This window comes from Falco biarmicus, chromosome 3, assembly GCF_023638135.1.
Source record: "Falco biarmicus isolate bFalBia1 chromosome 3, bFalBia1.pri, whole genome shotgun sequence".
Taxonomy (NCBI): domain Eukaryota; kingdom Metazoa; phylum Chordata; class Aves; order Falconiformes; family Falconidae; genus Falco; species Falco biarmicus.
In genome coordinates this window covers 94,248,565-94,269,313 of record NC_079290.1, presented here as the reverse complement: position 1 = coordinate 94,269,313, position 20,749 = coordinate 94,248,565, and the positions used below count along the sequence as shown (strand labels likewise).

General features: G+C 46.6%; 1 protein-coding gene across 9 annotated transcripts in view; it reads right to left on the bottom strand.

Annotated features, from left to right (window-relative positions):
* Positions 1-3,616: 3,616 nt before the first annotated feature.
* The window catches only part of RREB1 (ras responsive element binding protein 1), a 125,907-nt gene continuing 108,774 nt past the window's right edge, over positions 3,617-20,749 (bottom strand). For 8 of the 9 annotated variants that reach the window (XM_056330904.1, XM_056330907.1, XM_056330906.1 and 5 more), the window contains 2 exons: positions 10,524-11,270; positions 3,617-7,413 (listed from right to left, as the gene is read on the bottom strand). In XM_056330904.1, the coding sequence (XP_056186879.1) occupies positions 6,890-7,413; positions 10,524-11,270 (1,271 nt within the window). In that variant the 3' untranslated portion in view covers positions 3,617-6,889. The remainder of the gene's footprint in view (positions 7,414-10,523; positions 11,271-20,749) is intronic. The other variant, XM_056330911.1, reaches the window with a different exon arrangement.

The following is a 20,749-nucleotide window of genomic DNA, read 5'->3' as shown; positions in this document are numbered from 1 at the left end:
GGTGATGCTGGCGAGATCCTAAAACACCAAATAATTCTGCCCCAGAGCACCCCTCTCTGTGCTGTGCCCCCCACCCCAGTCCTCTAATAAGCCCCAAGCAAACGCGTACCCACCACAGGACGAGCGAGTCCGTAACCTTCCACGGGCCCAGGGGGGCACGCCGCCAGTGCCTGACACCCGCTCAACATGGAGAAACACCTTGTGCTTACTTGGTATCAATCGTCCTTCCAGGACTGGCGAGTAGGGTTACATCAGCTAAAACCGCATTGCCAGCCGCTGAGGTGACTGGGAAAGGTGCTGGCCAGGCCACGTTGGGAACGGCCAAGGGCCTCCAACGGTGTGTCTGCAGGACACTGCAGGCTCTGGAGGGGGGTGGCAACAACACAACACTTCTGCTGATGTTCTTGCTTCAAAACCAGAGGAACAGACTGCAGCCACACACCCCTCAGCAGAGCTGCTGGCTCAGGAACCCCAGCTGTGCTGAACCCCCTGACATTTTAGGGATAGTTCTGCTTTCTCTAATCCCGCGATCCAGCACGGCACTAATGGCCTGAGACTAGGGAAACCCTGTGATCTGCCAGCAAATCTGCGGGTACCAGCAGCCACCAGTTTCCAGGTAATGACAACAATATGCCCCTGGACATCTATTTCCCCATTCCCTGTGTGTGCACGTGAGGACATGGAGCAAGGAGCTCCCATGTGCTGGAGGCCAAACCCAGGAACTCCGGAGCACACCCAGGACCCAAAGCCCATGGGTCACCACAGTGACATGGTGCTGGCCACCTGCAGGACACACACAGCCACACAACCCATCACCTGCCCGGGTCAGCCACTGCATGGGCAGTCTGAGATGGAGGTACCCAGTCAAATAATGTCATCCCACCAGTAGGTTAGATACATGCCTTTTCCCACACGTACATATATTTTCTTCCCCAAACCCTGAACGATTTTTTGGTGAAACATTCGGCTCCTCTCCAACACAAAGAAGATCTTCAAAATCCCCCAAGTCAAACTGTGGCTGTTCCCTTATTTAAGCAGATTGGAGAGCAAAGCCCAGCGTGTTCCCTGCTGCCGGTTCACCGGGGCAGCACAGGTGAGGTGCAGCAAGGCTCTCCCCTGCGCAGGTGACTGCAGTTACTGCCAAGGGAGGGGACATCACGCAGATCCTGGGCTGGAGAGCTCAAATGGCCCGGTATCACCAGACAATACCTGTGCGTTGTACACGTTTTACTCCCCGATGTTGGTTGCTCAAGTACCCAAGTTCTGCAAAATGCCAGCGTGGCCCATTTTTCCGCAGTCCAGTAGTTGGAGATGGTCCCATTAAACAAGCTGATGCATTTCTCCATCCTTTTCCTGCGTTATCGGAGTGGATGACAGAGGACGGTGCCTCTTAGACTGTCTGACGTACAGAAAGTGCCAGTTGTTCTGTGCTGGGGTCTTGCATCTCTGTTTTGCAGATAGTTCTAAGCCTCAGGGTTTCCGAAAGTGACATTTTCAATCCCATTGTAACTACAGAAATGCCTGAAGAAAAAGGCACGTGTGATTCCCCAAACTGCAGGCCCTTTGCTGCCTTTGCTAGTTGAAACACGACTAATTTAGGAGACTTTTTCAGCAGAACACAGCAAAACACTGTTAGTATCAAACGCAAATCATTTTTCATTGTGCTCACGTTCAGAAGACCTAGGTATACAGCGCCGCCACCCCTCAAAGGCTGGGTGCTTTGTGACAGCTGGGTAACAGAAAACAAATACTTTTATTCCTTCCTTTTTACCAGTTTGCATTTCTTTGGCAGTAAAAATGTAAAAGGTGCTCCGGCTGGGCTCCGTGTCCTGCTTTGGGACAGCCAGTTTCCACCCAAGCCCGCTCTCTCAGGCCAGCCCTCCTGCCCATCCCCATGGTCCAGAGCCCGCAGGTTCACACTCCACGCTTGGAAAAAGCCACCCTCCTGGTGGCCCTCGCTGCCAGGGGCATCCCCGTGGTGGCAGAGGACTTCGGCCTTCCCAAACCTTAATGCTCTGGGGAGAGGGCACAGACTCCACGCCGTATCCCAGCACTGCTGAGATAGATCCACAACACGGGGGCTGTGCCACTCTCTCCACCCATGTCAAAAATTAAAAAAAAAAAAAAAAAAAAAAGTGGGGAAAAAAGCTTTAGGGACTGAGGCAAGGAAGCAGCAAGTCGGAGGAGGCACATGGAGATGCCACCACCACCTCCCCGTTCCGATGTGATGTTTCGGGCCAGCTCCAGCTATGCTGCCAGGGGAGACAGTGCGGGAGGAGCGGGGGCAGCAGGGGGGGAGGGGGGAATGCCAGCAGGGAGCAAAGTTCGGCTGCCCTGCCCCAGGTCACCCTGCCGAGGCAAGGGCAGCAGGGAAATTCCCAACTTGGGAATAGTCACAGTCAAATTTAGGTAGGAGAAAAGGGCTGGGCCCTTCCCTGGCCAAGAAGGAAGTGCTTTTTTAGTTGCCTATGTCCTAAGTAATTAGTCACAATCACTTCCTAGCCACGAAAACTTACCCCATTTGGGTTTACACCTCATGACAGCTGTAAAACGCACCTTTGGACATGAGCTTCCTTCCCATCAGTCTCGTGAGAGGAGGCATTTCTCAGGCCAGGGGGTGGGAAAGGGAAGAGAGTGATTTTCTGCAGGTTTCCTCCCTCCGAAATCTCGTTCCCAGCCCATCAGCCCACCCAGGGGTAGCTCACAGAGCCCCGCTTCGCCAGCCACCCTCGGTTTGGGGCAGAGCTGGCTGGTTTTCTTTTAACCTGTCCCTGTTTGGTGGTGAGGGACCAGGTCCTCACCCGAGAACAGTGCTGTGGGGAATTTTAACCTCTGTCACGAAGGTACAGGAGGCTAGAGGGAGGAAAGCAGCAGCAGTTTACCCCCTGGGTTTGTCTCTCTGATCCTGAATCTGGTTTGTTTCTCCACCAGAAAGAACTATCCCACCAGGACTTAGGAAGATGTGGATGCTTCAGCTTCGCTACAACTCCCTGGCCTACAGAGCTAGATACGCAACTCAGATGATTCTTTGGCTCACCGTCCTGTGAAATGCATTTTATTTATAGGAAAACATATGAAATGCAGCTAAGGCAGCTCTGACAAGCTAAAACAAAGGATTTCTTTTTTTTTTCTTTGACACATGCATGTGGCTTTTGAATACATCCTGAAGATTTCACAGCCATACACATTTATGAAAGAAGAGAGAACTATGCTGGCAGAAACCTCCTTAATTTATACAGAAAATAACTGACAGACTGTTAATCACCACAACGTGCTGGAAGGATGCTCACTTATGTCATCACAGGGCTACTGTTTATAAAAAAAGGGAAGAGAACCCTGACCCAACACCTGTGCAGGAAAACCAGCACCAAAGTACTTCGCTGCTGTCTTCGGAAGCCCCATTTCAAAGGGGCTTGACCACCAGAGAACAGCAGTCACAATGAACGTGAATTTTCAAAGTGCTGCAATCCTCTCAAACTCACTTCAACTGAAGGAAGAAAAACTGTGATGCTGTTTGCACAGATAAGCTCCAGCTTGTATGTCATCCTCTGGCAGAGAAGTCTGAAAACAAGTTACAACAAACCCACAAGAAGAGCCACGTCCATTTTGTAACCTATAATTTTTAAATATAACATTTTATTGCTTAGATGGTTTGATACAGAACAAGTTTTACTTTTTATTTTGAATTTGGAAGTACTGTACAACTGAATAAAAAGAGGAATAAAAGTACCAAAACAAATGTGTGATTCTCTGTTCATGTGGCATAAACCAGTCTTGTACACAATTCGTAGCAGCAGTTTAAGTTCCCTTTAGAAAAATATGAATTCTACACATTTATTACTGTTTCCTGCATGGGATGAAATCACTAGGATTAAACTTCCTTCGTGGAGAGAGAGAGAGAGAGAGAGAGAGAGAGAAGAGAAAGGAGACACACAGAGAGGAGAGCGAAGATGATGAATCATTCTGAAAATGGAATCAGACTGTCACATAGCCCCCAAAAGTTATTTCACAACAGCCTCAAACAAGGTTCTCTTTTTTTTCTTTTTCCTTTTTTTTTTTTTTTTTTTTTTTTTTTTTTTGCGCTTTCACAGTCAAGTGCTTAATGTAGTGATTGAATTATCTCAATGTTAAGTCCATTGCAACTCAGGCAAAAGAATTTCAGAAGATCCTTTTTTTTTGTTTGTTTTTTGTTTTTTGTAAAAGCCCTGAGAGAGGAAAAAAAATAAAAAGATTCAAACAAAAATCGTATAGAGACAAATTAGCTGAACATGCAAACTAAAGCCTAAGATTCACCCATAGTTTAAACACATTATGAATTTCACAGTTTAATATTGGGGGAGGAGGGGAAACAAAAAAACCCCAACAACAGCAACGGTTCTCAGTCAAACTCAACTAATAAAAATGTCAATAAAATGTGGCAAGACCTTATACTCTACTAGGATATAGATAAAGGCTAAATAAAGCTTTAAATCAATAGTGATTATTGCTAGCAGATGTCCCGGCAGGCTGCTGGGAATTAATTACTTGCTACATTGTTCTGCAGCATATAGTTTAGTAATGGCTTCTCCCCCACAGTATTGCGCAGTTTAGTGTGGAGAGTTGCAAAAAAACCAAAACAAAACAAAACAAAAAACCAAAACAACAAACCAAAAACAAAAAAAGACAAAAACCAAAAAATACCCAAAATAATAATAATTATTATTATAATTATAATAGTAATAACAATTTAAGGGATGCGTGAACTGGTTTTAAGTAGAATGCACCTGGATAGAGTTTCAAATGTATCATTGGTTGTGATTGATTTATCTATATCTGGCGTTAGCTTAGTTTCTGAACTGGTTCAAACATCCCTATTTAGAAAAAAAAACCCAACAACACACAAAAAATAGAAATCACATATACCTCAACCATTTTTTCTTATTCTATTTGCAAGAATATTACTCGAGAACGTTTCTCTTCCTTTGAATTCTGGACAGTGAGATTTCAGTCTCCAGAAATTTTCGGAGAATTTTTAATATAGATATAGATATATATAGATATATATATATTATATAATATAGACTGGGTCCAAGGCCCACTTCCTCCATGTCTGGTGAGAGCAGGAAAAGCGATTCTGCGGGGGGAAGGAGGGAGGGTCACAGTGCGGGCTGGGCTGGGGGGCTGCAGTGGTGGAATAGCACAGTGAGGCTCCGGCAATGCTATTATGGCTCTGTCTGTCCCAGAGGTCATGACTGAAGGACAATTAACAAACAACAATAACGACAACAACAACAAGGACAACAAAAACGCTGGGCACTCCTAAAAATGCGCAGCTACAGTAGGATACATTTCGCTTAACCCCTTCAATATTGGTGGCTGGAGTGTCACCTGTTGCCGGCAACAGGAGCCATTCGGAGAAATTCCAGCTGCCAGCATTAAAGGGGTTAAAATTATCGATATGAAATTTAGACACACACCTCAAGTCTTCAAGCATCAACCCCAAAATCTCAGGAAGAATTTTTTTTTTTTTTAATTTATTTTATTTATTTTTAACATGTCTTATATCTGTAGTTTTATTACCAGTAGTATTTTCTTGCTCTAGACCATGACAGTAGCAAGATGACGGTAAGGCTCGCATTTCTCCCTTGCTTGCTTTCAACTGGAAGACGGAATAACTTTGCTCTTTAAGTAACACACGCTGCCACCGATCTGATTGCAACAAGATTAACCTAGTACTCGCAGTGCCTTTCTGATGCACTTGGAGGGGCTTTACGCGGCCCTGTTCTCGCACACTTCTCCCCCCAACACACACGCACGCACACGCACGCACAAACACGCACTCGCACCCCACCACGAGTGAGATGTTCCCCTGTACAGGTGTGATGATACCTCGCTGGCCTCCACTTGACTCTCCGGTCAGAGGAAGGGTTTCATTTAAAGTACAGTAGAAGAGCTGCAACATAAGAAGAGGAGCTGGTGAAAGCATTAAGTCAAAAACATTTCGAGAGGGGATCCAAGCTGCATTACACATCTGCGTGGGCAAATATTGCCCATTGGTTTCTGCTGACTGCAGAGACAAGCGAACTGATGGATTTTTATAAAATAATAATAAAATAATAATAATAATATACTGAAGCAAATCAAACATATATAACAGCGGGTGCGTAATTTCCATAGGTTACGTTGCTATGTAACTCTTCTCTGTATACACGCCTAGTCCACGATGGCCAGAAAAAAACCCTAGGATTTAGAAGACCATTTGTAATGCTGAAAAAGTGGAAACAAGCTTGAGGTTGAAATTCATTGCGTTTCCTGCTCCTGGCTTGAACCACTTTGAACACCTTCAACTGCCACGTTGTTATTGCCTGGAACAGGCTTAATGCTCCACCATGTGGCAAATGCAAGAACATCTACTGAGAAAAAACAATAAATCAACATCTCCTCCGCAATTCCTCCGACTATTTCGTATGAAATTCACATAATTTTTCTTCCAGTTATTAGCTGTGGTATCCAAGGGCCTCCCACCCCACTGCCCCCATTTCCAGCTCAGAGAACAAACACAGCGACTATCACAGATATACAAGAACAAGCTCACGCACACCAATACAAAAGGTAACATTAATGCTTAAATGAAAAAGGTCCTCTCCAAATAATTCATTAAAATATTAAAAAAAAATCATTTTTGAAAAAAAAAAATCTATAATACCAAAAGATCTAATAAAGTAGTAAGGCACTCAAATCAGTATATACTGTAGTCTCTTGCATTATTATACTGAAAGGCATATGGCACCGCGTCCAGTCTGCCATACTCTCCCCACAGCTGTAGGTCGCTCTTCCAAAACAAGACTCCAGAAACCTTGCTCTGCTGGCTTCAGCTTGTGTGCTGGGATGGGTCCGACTTCCTAGCAAGTTATTCAACCCCCAAGAGCTGAGGCGCACTGTCTGCAGAGGCAAGGATGTGATTCATGGGAGACTTTTTGTTGTGCAGCTCCAGCAAGTCTTGAATGAAACCCGAGGGCCTCTCGTGCTCGGAGCTACCCCGAGGCTCCTGGTCTTTTGCGGTCTGTTTCTGTGCACTCTTGGTGGGCTCCGCGAGGCAGGTGCTGGCTCCTCGCCCGCTTGGCCTCTCCTCTCTGCAGGGGGAGTCCTTGACCGTGCTGGCCAGGGACTCTTTTCGGCTCCCCAAGAGGGACGTATGGCTACCGACGCCCCCCCCCACAGAGTCACACTCGTTTTCTGAGATGGGATTGGCGCCACTGTGGCTAGACTCATTTTCGCTGTCTTCTCCGCACCTCGACTGGGTGTCCTCCTTGTCGCTCTCCTTCCCATGGTTTCGGGCATTTTTGACTTTCTGGTGTATGCGCTGGTGACGAACCAGGCTGTGTTTCAGAGTGAAGGTCCGTTCACAGGTTTGACACTTGTAAGGTCTCTCACCTGGAAGAGAATTAAAATACAAAGGTCAGCTATGAAGTCACAAACGTGCCTCCCTCTTGTTTCAATCGGCGCAAGATGCTCTACACTTTGGAAATTCGGCACCTGTATCAAATGTGGACGTCACATTTATGCAGGTTTTTTCCTTTTGTACCATTGAACTAGCTGATGACATGTAAGCAGGAATACAGATAAATCTCCTAAGGTACAAATGAAAAATCAAACCTAAATGTGTTGAGATTTCTACAAGCCCGGTATGCCCCTGCACTAGGGAGGGAGGCAGACCATAAGCCCTGGGTGCTCATTAGCATCCTGTCCAATTTAGTCAGCAGCTTTTCTGGAAGAGGTCTGCAGTCGTCCTCTGGACCTCAAAAGCCTTTGTGAAACCGGCCCACCCCAGGGGCTCCTGGCTGCAGGTCAGCCCCTGAGACACGCCGAGAGAGGGCCTGGAGATGGGAGAATGAGGATACTGCCCAGGTAACCGTGATCAACAGCACTTAACAACTGAACTGCACGTAAGAAAGCATCTCCCTCTCTCTCAGATGCTGACAGATGGGCAAGGATTAAATGCACAATTTAATCACTGAAGTCGAAGAGAAGCTGCCAGAAATTACCCTCGCCACAACAGCCCCTCCTCTTTCAGTCAGGCAGAAGACAGTATCGCCACATTTCAAAACAGACACAGGACAGCTAAAGGACCTAGATTTGTCAGGCATTCGTGGGACACAGCAGATGTCTGTTAGAGGTGATCAAAATTTACTGACTGAGTGAAAGGTGCCTGCCTCAGGATGTTATTTACAGAGCTGCTGGTGTTCCTCAGCCCACTGGTGCCTTAGGACAGGAGTGACGTGCCAAAGCCCCTGAAAAACCTCTTCATACCCATGCCAGAAATGCTACTTGCAGGTCTCATTTTGCAATCTTAAGCTGCAGAGCAGCTGCAGGCATCCTCTGCTGTAATCAACAGGTGGGTTGCTCCGATCTCAGAGCTGCTTTTTGCACTGGAAATGCTTCAACATTTTCCTAAGCATGAGCTCATCAGAAAACAAAAGCAACCACAGCCCCACAGACAAAATTCCCCCAAAGTCCCAACCAAGCCTCAAGGTGCTACCTACTCTCAAGAACAAGGTCCCACCCTGACCCATCCTCTATTTCCAGCTGCACCTACTAAAGACTTTTCAGTGCTGCAATTCCATCGAGACACCATCTTGTGCCAATGAGCACAGAGAACGAAGACAAAGAAATGCGGCTCATTTCTCACTGGTAATAATGCTTGGGATCATTAAAAGAAAACCTATTACAAACTTGAGGTGGCTGGCTGAAATGTGCAAGTAGGTCCCTGGGAAGCCAACACTTCTCTCCAGTGTCCTGCTTGGGCACCTGCTATCAAGGCAGGGCACAGACCCCTGGGAGCATCTTTGCCCAACAGCCCTTGCCCATCCGGCACTCGGCTGTAGCTGATGCTGCACCCTAGCTGATGCTGCACCCTGGCTGATGCTGTGCTTGGGCAGGCAGCACCAGAGCAGCCCACAGCTGCTTGCTGGGAAGCAGCCTGCACTGGACAACAAAACATTTCCAGCCTGATTGCCATTCTGTAGGCAGGCAGAAGTTTCTTGCACACTTCACCAGCGTGTCCCAAACGCTCCTCTTCTGAGTAAAGAAATCCCAAAACCTTACAGTTATCCTTAAAAAATTCCGGACATTAAAACTGAAGCATAAGCCACGTTACAACCTGACAGCATTTTGTCAATATAGCTGAATAACTGGGAGGGAGAGGAGGAGGACAGTCAACCCACAGTACTCAGGCAAAATCCTCAGCTGAAAATGCACTGACCTAACTGAAAATGCTCTGATCTAACAGTGGGGATAGGTGCTATTTACATTTATTAAATCTGAAGAAAGCACTGTCCCAGGTTCCTGTTCAACACCTGTCCTATGTCAGAACATCCTTCAGTGTCAAGAAGAGTCAAAATGGGAAAAAAACATACCGACAAGGCCCACATAGCTCAGCATGCAATGAAAACGATTTAAAACATATGTTATGGGAACCTCCACGGGCACACATCATTTGGGGGTAAAGCCCAGTACTTCGATATCAGCACCTTCCAAAGCTTCTGAATTAGTATGGAAAATAGGCACAAGAATGGGACCTGTCTCACTTGTGGCTCAATGCCAGAAGAAACCAGGTCCATTTTGCACTCGATAGGTCAGTATTTATGATTTAGAAGGGTAAAAATCTGGTTAAGGCACTAGTCCTTGGTGTAGTTTACTCAACATCACTGTCAATTACAGCACAAATATTTTGTTAATCACAAAGACCTTGTCTTCAGCAGAGAGCACCTTCAAAAGACACAAAATGTCGAACTGCACCAGTTTTCACACGTCAAAGCAGCCTGCTGACAGCTAAATGCATCATTAATAACAATGAATGATTAATTCACATTTGAGCAGGCTTATGGCTTCATCTTATTTGCAAGGCACTGCTGCAAACTGCGTATCGCATAAAGAAATCCCACGTATTTTAACGGACAAACATTTTACTACCTGTGTTCCACCTTCCCTGCCCAAGCCTGAATGAAGAGCAGGGTGCCCACTGTAGCTTTGCCTGTCACTCGAGCAGCAGGACATGCAGATCACCAGCACACTACCCGTACCAGGCTTGGATAATCAGAAAAAAACAGACTCTCTCTCTAAACTTCCACTCAGAAATGAAGTCTTATCATACCCTGCCAGGTTTCTCCACTGCTCATCAAAATACTGGGAAGAGGTAGAGCCACACGCACATGACAACGGACTCAGGCGCTGGACAGAACAACTGCCCAGGGATCTCCACACTTGCCTTCACCTCTAAATTCTGCAACCAACCATGGACAAAACAGTTTGGGCACTGAAGATAAGGCAGCGGTGACAATTCCCGCTCCCTCGATAGGCTCCGTATGCAGCATAAGGACTGGGGCAGAGAAGACAACTTGCAAGATACCTGTAGAGATACCTGTAGGACTAAACACAGTGTCTCCAACTTCAAGTGCTAGCAGCAATCGTGTACCTACACAGTAGATGCCTCAGCTGGTGGCAGACCTGCCTGTAATCTGTTCTGCCCTCAGGCCTCCTCTTACCTGTATGAGACCGCATATGTCGCGTCAGATCTTGCAGAGACCAGAAACGCTTGTTGCACACAGTACAGACTTTCTTTCTTTTGTCTGCTTTTGCAGTACTCTTAGCCCCATCAGTCTTTGGTTTTTTGTCATCACTGCTCTTCTCAGTGGACTTTCTCTCTGTGCCTTCCCCCTCAGAGATGCTTTCGCTCTCTTCATTTTCCTTTCCTGTTGCCTCACAGTCCACAGGAGACTCCACTACCTTCAAGTCCATCGGAGACTCTTCCTGCTCAAGACCAGAGTCCTGCATCGAGGGAGCTCCTGCACCATCCTGAATGCTTTTGCTTTCATCCTCACTGCTCCTTTCATCCTTTCTGTCCTCACGAGTGTGGGCCTTTTTGTGACGGCTAAGAGTGCCAGCAAACTTGAAGGTTTTGCCACAAATGTCACAGGCATGTTTCCTTTCAGTCTGAGAACTGCTGCCTGCACTCTGGTCACTCTCTGCCAGCTTGAAGTCCATTAATTTGCTGGCAAAATTGAGGTCAAGACTTTTGTTACTTACAGAATCTTCCTCAGGGCCCTCTTCATATCCATCCGCTTTTTCTTCGGTATCCGCTTCTGCCAGAGGGGAGTTAGCTTTTTGCTCCTCCTTCAGGCTGCGCTCACTCCCTGGTAGCTCTGTTATTTCCTCTGGCTGTTCCTTCTCGCAGGAGGTCAGGTCCAAGACTTCGTTCCCTGTAGCTAGTGTCTCTGCATCAGACTGGCTGTCTGCAAGCAAACAGAGAGAAACTTTCAGTGGGATGCTCTCTGCTAACTCACAACTACCGGCAGTAAGGCTGCAGGCGGACCCACGAGCACTGCTTCTGACCAAGTGTCCCGACATCTGTTTCCTCTCATCTGTGACCCAGGCCAGCAACTAAGAGCTGAAAAGAGATCAAAACACCGCAGAACCCAATTAACAAGATGATTAAAAAGCTGTAACAAAATGCTTTCTTTTTCAAAATACATTCACATTCTCGACAGTTTCTTGAAGTCATTTTTAAGACAATCACTTCTAGCAGAGAACACAAAAAGCTGAGACACCAAACAAGAGTTGAGGTCACTACTATTACAAATACACCATTCCAGAGATACATGGATCTATTATTTATAAACTCATGTATGAAAAATACGCACATAGATCGAAGTAATATACATCCACATATTAATCAAACTGACTTATAAGTAGCAGAAAAAGCTTTTCAAAGGGAATGTAAAAGCCTCATGCAACCAGCTGGTACAATTGGATGTTAAAGGTTAGAGCAGACAATAACACAGAGGTCAGTTTAAAAAACTGGGTATATATCATATAAGCAAAAGATGCAGAAGTTTGTCCACGTGTAGCTCTTTGACACACCACCTGGAACCAAACGTAAAGCCAAGGTGCAGTAACAGGCAGCAGCCTTCACTGTTTCACAATTACTCCAAGAAGGCGGCAAAAACCACCTAAGATGTCCACTTTCATGACCACCTCTGCTTCCTTATCAGTTTGTAGCACTATGTTGCTGAAGAGACATAACATGTGTCCAAAAAATTAGAACAGATAAGGTGCTTAGCGCTTAAGGAGAACAAAGGGCTGGAGGCGTGTCCCCTCCAAGTCTATAAAAACAGTGAATGTGTAAATAGGAAATTAGCTGGACTGGATCTAGAGGCCAAAGCTGACGGTGATGCATGGCATGTAACTGCATCCCCAGTGCCACTTTCCAGCAACTGTTCCAGGACACACACTTTGCAAGCTGTGCTTTCTGAAAGTTGAAACTTCCCTTGCTTTAAGTCCTCCACCCCACCTCCTTCTTGCTGACAGCAGAGAGCCAAGGGAGCGCACAACCTACCATGCATTTCAGCGTTCATCTGCAAGCCCGATAGCTGCTGAGTAACTACAGGGATTTAGAACCTCTAGTAGAGCAGTTTAAGTTCTCCATTTGACACAGCACAACATGCGCTTGTCTCCAGATTGCTTAGATTTCCTATTACAGGCTTTTTTCATAAGGAAGGAGTAATGACAGAAGATAAGAAGATAGTTCTCAGGCACTTAGTGGTTCAAATGCAATCTTACAACATGACTTGCACTGACCCTATCTCCTCACACAAGTGATAACAAATGGCCATTAAAACAAATGTCAAAGCTTAGCAGCATTAGGAATTGTGAACAATCACTTAATAGAGCATAATCCCCAATACACTTTTTCTTGGGGGGGTAGAAGGGGGAGAAGTGGCCTGTCAAAAAAAATAATCTCACCTTTTAATCAAAACAGATCCGTTTACATAGACAGCATGGATTACACAAAAACTTTCCACAAAGTTCATTGCTCATCTAATTATCTGCCCATTAAAACATGCAACCGAGCCATAATCTGTGTATAATGCTACAGAATTTGAGATTGTGGGCATCTGAAAAACAAAGGTCACGTACAAATGCCCTCCCAATCTCCATTTGAATTTTGTGTTTTGACTCGTTGATTATCTCTTGGCTATATTAAGGCAAAGAAAGAAAAAGAAAAGAAAGCTACTATGAACAAAAAGAGGCCATTTGTAAAAATCAAGCTGAAATGCTGATGCATAATAATTAAGGGGAAGCACTGCTCCACCACCCAGAGAAACCGGAGCCAGGCACCTATGAGTAGCCAGGACTACACACCGTGCTCTTGCTTACACACAGGTAGCCGGGACGCACAGCTGCCTGCACAGGCAAGGGAGCGAGCTCCACACAGGGGAGATGTTTAAAAAGGAAGCACAGCTACGGGTTCCTGCCTGCCGCCTTCTTCCCCACACCGTGTCTGGGGACAGGAGGAGCACATCTGGCTTTTGCTAGCAGTGGCTCACCTTGGCCCAAGAGCGGGGATGAAAGGAAGGATTAATGGCCACCGATGCGACTCCCCACTGCTGCCAGAAGGGTCCTTATCCTTCCTTGGTGACTCACTCCCGCCCCAGCCCTTGGATGGCCCCAACATTCACACAGGGTCTTTTTTCACCAGAGCACAGGTTTATGCTGGACTGAAGTGATGCTGTAATCACCGCTGCCTTTAGGCAAAGGGCAGGAGGGAAGGGAAACAAGAGGGAAGAGCCTCCTCCCCAGCCGCCTTTGGTTGCTACCATCACAAAGTGGATAATGGATGAAGAGACAAAAACGGAGTGGCAAAGTGGGCCTGAGGTGCAAAGACCTTGAAGTGACACCAACAGAAAGCACCCAGAACAGCTGCTGTACCTCTGCCATCGGTGCTTCTCCCCAGCAAAGCAGGCACCTCCCAGCAGAAATGGGCCACCGGGTCTCATCCCCAGTGAGGCCAGCAAATGGCCCCCCAAGAAGATGCACATTAGGACCAAGAAAAATTGCAAACGCAGCACCGAGGAGGTTCATTAGGGAGCAGGGCAGGAAACCATGTGAGCTCTGTTAGGCTGGAGAGGAGTGAAAAGCAGGAGGAGACCAAGATGGAGAGAGCTCCTCTTTTATGTACCCAGAGAGATGTTTTGTAACTCTTTGCTGACCAAACTGAAGAGAGCCGATGCAGAATGAGTTGGAAATATCAGGAGCAAAGTGAACAAGGGCAATATACACTGGTAGAACTCAATAAGAGCAAGCCCAAACCAGAATGTCTTAAACCTCTCAAATGCAAAAGTCCCAACTTTTACATTCAACACATCATATACCGTAAATGATTTTCCTATTTCCCCGTAATTTTCCTTAACTTTTTCTTCTTCTCCTTAGAGTATTTCCAAAAATATATTAATTTTCTTATAGTATATTCATCCTTCAGTGAATCGTACCCAAACTCTCTCTCCTTTTTTCCTCTCCTCTGTGCCCTGGGCCCCTTCCCGGCTGCTATTCTGTTCTCGTATGGCTGGCCTGCAATTACATTTTCCTGTGCACAAGAGAAACACTCCAGGGGGTAGGTGGTCCACAGGTAAGTGATGCTGTCTTACTAGCACAGGCAAGCAGATGAGGTCAACATCAAGAAAAACAAATGCGGAGTTTAAATAATGTGCTTTCATGAAGGGCAAAGACCACTTCAGACCCTGGGAGCACGGATGTATACAGACTATCTCTTCCGAAGTCAGCCTGCCCCCCCTGAATGAACACACTTAAAACTCAGTAGGGACGTGGCCAGGAACGTGCTGACACGCGTACGTGCCTGGGTGAGCGCTCCTCCTTCTTACCTGCACAAACCAGACCTGCCGTTTCCTTTGTCAAGAAGGAGTTTCACAGGTCCCTTATGAAACTTCATGCATATCATAAAGCGGCAGTTCCTGACTAGTTGAAGCTACTCTGTGGTTACCCCCAACCTGCATGGTTGGTTTTGCAGCTGGTGAAAAAGTGAGCTGCTTTGCACAAACCCTGGCTCTTCGGGGATGGGTGAGAATCAGCCCAGCTCTGCTGCAGATGAACTGGAAGAGCAGCAGCGGAGCCGTGAAGGCGTGTGGGAAACACGACGGTCGTGAAGACAGCTGTGTCAGGTCTGGTGCTGGGTTTCTCCCACAGTGCAAGGGATGGCTGGAAGGGTAGTCTCCTACTGGCAGCCACTCCATCCACTCCAGCAGAGGTTAGGCTTGGCCTACGCTACTGTTTTTTCCCCATTTACATGACTGTCTGCAGCAATAGAAACACTGCTGGCCATATAACTCCAGCAGGCTTACATCTTACACAAGGAGAAGGATTTTGACTGAGCCTTCAGACCTGAGCAAACATGCCTCCAACGAGGCCAGGCTCCTCTCAGATGAGTAATTCCTTTTTCCAGAATTTTGCTGATTTATGGTGCAGAGAAGTCACTTGCATCCAGGCGGTGAGGAAAGCAGGGTGCTCAGGAAAGGCGCCTTCACCCCTTTCCCATCTTTCACTTAGTAAGGTTGTAAAATGCTTGCCGGTCCATCTGTTATCCCACAGATATTTACACTACACGAGTCAAGAGGACCGGAGTGGACAGATCCGCCTGCCAAGGCTCCCACCCACTGCCACTTCTTCAGCAACCATGGGAGCAGAATACATTACGTTGTCACAGACAAGTAGAGTTTGTGTCACTCCTCTGAAATGAAGATAAGAAGGTGACACTATTTCATGATGTCAATTCTGACACTGATGTCAAAGAACATGGGCAACGTCAGACAGACAGGAGATGAGCAGGGAGGTAAGGGCATACAGAGGAAGGCAACATGAAACAACCAGCGGTAGCTCAGCTGCTGCCTCATCAGCTCCTGGGAAAAAACAGACTTCTCAGGAGATATATTCATAAGCAAAACCTCAAGGACTCCATCTGAGAATCCAAAAACTTTTCCGCTTGCATGAAAGAAACCACTATATAGTTGTAGCCAAAATCATTTTTCCTTCAAACTGTGGAAAGAAAAAGACTGTTTTGCTGAAGTCTATTTACAATTCAAGTTGCAGTTTTCAGTCAGCTCAGTCAAAAGGGTCTGCTTAATCTTTTATAGGTGGCAAGAAAGAAAGAAAGAAAAAAAAGGAGTAAACTGCTTTCCTGCATACACAAACCAAATTACCAAGAAACACCAAATGTGGAGAGTTTCAGATAGAAGCGCAGATACAGATCAAGGTGGGCAGGTTGCTGGTTTGATTTCTGTTTTCCCATGGTTTTCGTTTTTCCTGGAACTACGGTGGAATAGAGAGTGGAGCTTGAGATGCTAAGGAGTTATTAGATAAAACAGGGCGTTGTACTTGAATCTATTTTGTGACTAAAGCAAGTGTTTATTGCCAAACATTCCTGACATCGCAACAGAAGTGTCAGAAAACCCATCACATAAGTAATGCTCAGAACTGGAGCAGACAGAGCACGGGAAATGGGTGTTGTACAAGCAGTTGGCATTATCAGTCAGATGAGCCAACAATTTACTATTTTTCCTCCATTAACTGAAATAACCTCAGCTACTCTTGTATTTTACAGGAGATGCAGCCACCACTAGGTGGTAGCAGCCTAGTAAATTTGGGATTTTTCGCACCCACTCACATAATGCTGCTCCTACTTCCACCCACGAACTGGAGAACATCTTTCCAACCTGCCGAGTCAACTTGCAGAACGTTAGGGGTTATCTTTGTCCATTTTTACTGTAATCACTCTAAACACTAGAATTTAGCCACCTTCATTGCATCACATGTACACACACAAGTTAAATATTCGCCCATCGCCCACAGTTGAGGAGCTTTGGTCATACCTGCATGCCTTTTGAAATGAAAACATTTGAGATAGAAAAGGACTGTTTACAGTAAACTAAACTGAATATATCAGGGGGAAAAGGAGAAAAAACAATTCTGGAAAAAAAACCCCACTTTTTGCCTTTGGCACAAGGTATGATTCCCCAGTACCTGCAAGGGAGCAGCTGAAGCGTTCATGACTAGCTCTGACTGCACCTACCAAGTAGAAATCAGCATTGACGCAGGGTGGGTGGGGGAACCCAGACTTTCAGCTTATGGTGAATTCCACCGTTCAGCAGCAAGGCAGTTTGATGTAGAGCCAGCAATACAATCAGCAAGTTTTATACCATCTCCTCACCATCCTCCAAACAACAGCTCTAATGCTCAGGCCAACCTCAGTGGTAAGCAACTCTTGCTTTATCCTAAGCTGCAGCTCTGGAGCAGCTGTTAAACTCTGCCTGACACTGAAAATGCAGTTTCAAGCCCTTTGCCCTCTAGGAAATATAATTCAGAGATACAAACAGCTAGAACCGTTTTGAAAAAACAAAAAGTCTCCCACTATACCCAGGGCTCACATGATTTCTGGAGGAATCACAGAGTGGCAGATATCTAGAGCAAAGATGAATTCTGCTAAACACTAATTGGAAAATTCACTGTTGAGTGTACTTACTTTGTCAATATTTGCCTAGTTAGCACAGGGAAGTTGTGTTCAACCCTCTCACGTTAGGGACAAGCCTGTTTAAGAAAGGGATCTTTCCTTAGCAAAGTCTGTATTACGTAAGAGATAATCCCTTACCCCATTCCCATCCCACATTTCTCCTCCATCAACTCTATTTTGTTGCAAGAAGGGAGCATTCAGAAAGCCCTAAGGAGACAAAGGCAGGGCTGCTTTTAATGTGATGAAAGTGGGCGATTCATTAAGTTGCTTCACGTATTCATTGTATGCTTCCCTGCCAGTACAGGTCTCCCCTGGTCTCACTGCTGCAAACTGGGCGAGATGTCCTCAGTTTGCTTCAGGTTCTTTAGAACATTCCACTCCTCTGCACGTAGCAAGGATACACACGAGCCCCATCACTCAGACAGCCTCCTCATCTCTGAACCCTATTCAAAACCACCATCCCGGGTTTTTCTGGTTTAAGACAAGACCAAAAGAAACCCTCTATAAACTTGGTCCCAGTGACACTCTATTGAATTGCACTTCCTGTCTTACACCTCGTCCTAAAGCTTTGCTTCGTTTATGGCTGACCAAACACCACCCAAGCATCTCCCTTCATTCCCTTTCCTTCTGGCACACAGTGAAAATCGGGGTAATTACCCACTTCCAAGTACAGCCCTCACATGGGCTCTGTATGTGAATGCCAGGCACGCTACTCACACACATGCTAAAACCAGCGTAAAATGAGAAAGAACCCCATTTTAAACTAAGCCACAGTTTCAAATTGTTAATTTACTTCCACTGATTTTGAAATCCGTTTTTCTTGGGACAATGGAGGGAGACCACAAGTCCACGGCTGTTGAATGATTTTGGACCATGATTAAACACCACTTGATGAAGCCAGTTAGAAACACGGAGCTGTGTTACAAAGTGCACGCGGTAACTGGAACAGTATAGGAACGGGGCTCCTTCCTTGCTGTCTGAAGCTGCTATTTGAAGACACAAAGCTTCTGACAGCAAAGCCAGTTTCAACAGCATCTAGCCCCAGCACCTCCCAGGAGATGCTGCCAGCTCCACACCTCAGCTGCATCAATGTGCTCTTTTAGGCCCGCACCGCCAGCCAGGTCCGGGAACCGATCTCAGTTCCTGCCGGTCCCTCCCCCTGCCCTTCTCATTTTTTTGGTCAGCTGGGTCAGCTACAGCTGTGGGGATGAACAGTTGGAAACAGGTCGAGCCAGTATGGCCAAGAAGTGCTTTGTGTTATCCAACCATGGCCCAAGGCTCTGTCTGCTGGGGGCAGGTCAAACCACTCTGACCAGCCCAGTGCCGGCTGCTAAGAACAACATCTACGTTCCACCGAAGTCCTACCCATCCTACGTGCTGCGCCGGCGCTCATCTCAGCAGCTTGAGAAACGCTTGCCTCCCACTGCCCAGCTCAGCTCCATTAGGATCCCTCTGACTACCAAGAAAGTTTTCCACAGGCCCAAGCAGGACATTTTAGTTTCATTCTGCCATGAAGACGGTCAGAGGTGAGCACTTTCAGAGCCCTTTCTACAGACTTTTGTTCTGCGAGGGGATCATGTTATAACATGAGTCGTCTTCTCTCACGCTGCAGCCTTCTGTTGTCTGCAGAGGCAGGATGAGCCCACGTGACACCCCAGATACTGTGCTACAGCCCTGTAAAGTTACAGGCTGTTACATGGTAACAAGGCAACTTCGGCTCTTCATGATAGGCGAGATCAAATCACGTCGTAACATGTCCCCAGCGTGGCAGATTTTAATGCCAAACTAGTGCCGAGACCTGTATTACTACATTTGAATCACTGCAAGGCAACCTGCCGTATTAAAAGAAGAAGAAAGGATGAGAAAGCCTGGGAAGACAGCAGATTTTCCCAAACAAATAGGAGCTTGGAAATGTAAGAGGAAAATCTTGTGCACACTTCTGTGCAGTCTAATCGGCAGCTACCTGAGGCTGAGAGTAACAACTCAGTTACAATTTCAGCTACCCTGACGCACAGAGCCAACTTCTTGCTGCTTTTAGGTTTGTTACTTCACAACTGTCCCCTGAAACCGACTCAAAGCGACACAAAGTGACCCTGTCTCTCCCGGAGGTGTGAACACCTTACAGCAATGGCTCCCTTGTGCAAACACTTTCCAGGCAAGGGACCCGTACCACCATCTGCTGAGCTCCCTTCTTGCACCCATCCCATTTGGTCAGCACAGAAAAGCCTTGAGCAACTACGCTCACCCTTGGTTTCATGTCAGCTTGTCCTTTCTGACTAAATGCACTCGCCTGCCTACAACAAAACCTTGAGTGATTTCACGGTCTCCTTCGCTGCTGAACTCTTAAAACAGAGGGGGCGATATGAGAGCAGGTGAGCTTCAATGCAGATGAATATAAGGTAAAACACCTCTGGCAAAATAATCTAAAAAGTGCCTATATGATGCTGAATGTGCTACTGGCAGGTACATTCAGGCAGGAGGTCTCAGAGCCATTGCTGACAGCTCTCCAGGACCACCAGCCTGGCCTGCAGCAGCAGCCAAACTAAAGCCAAGAAACACTGGGTACCATGAGCAAGGGTATTGAGAGCAAGACCAAGGGCGTCCCTTCGATGCTGTGTAAAGCCCTGGTGTGCCCTTGTCTCAGGTGGTGTGTGCACTTCTGGTCTCCATGCCACAGGGAGGAGACAGATGTGTTGCAGATGGCACACAGCAAACCTGATCCAAGCGATGGGTCATCTGCCCTGCAAGGAGACACCAGAAAAGCTCAGACTTCTCATTTTGGAGAGGAGGGGATGTTATGATTGAGGTTTACAAATTATTAAGGTAGCTGAGAAGGCACACACAGAACTGCAACTCACAATATCATGCAAAACTGGAACTAAGGGGGACTCTCTGAAACTAGCGGGGGATCAGCTGAAAACAGATTAAAAAATAGTTCCTTACACAGCAGGTAGTGAACTTCTGGAGCTTGATGCCAGATGAGGTTGGAGACAGACAGCATCAGCAGGTTCAGAGAGCAAATCGAGAGACTTGCAGACAGCAGGTCCACAAACAGGTAGCAAAGGGAGCAGACAGGGATGTGCCCTCTAACACACAGCCCTAAAGCAGCAGTTGTGGATGCTGATAGAGCATGAAGAGGAACAGACCACAGGAAGTGGCCGGGCCCACACGCTCACCCTAAATAGCACGTCCTACCATCCCAGGCGCAAGTACTTGGCCGCATGTACCACTGCTCTAATGTGGCAGGGCACTTCTCATGTCCTTGCACTTGGCTCGCCCGCAGTGTTCAGTCCGACCAAACACAAACTTGGGCTTGCTGTTCTGAACAACTGGGGAAAACTGCATGTGCCACTGTGAGATCCAGCATCCTCTTCCTCAGACTGGGGGATAAGCACACTTCTCTTCAGGCAGCAG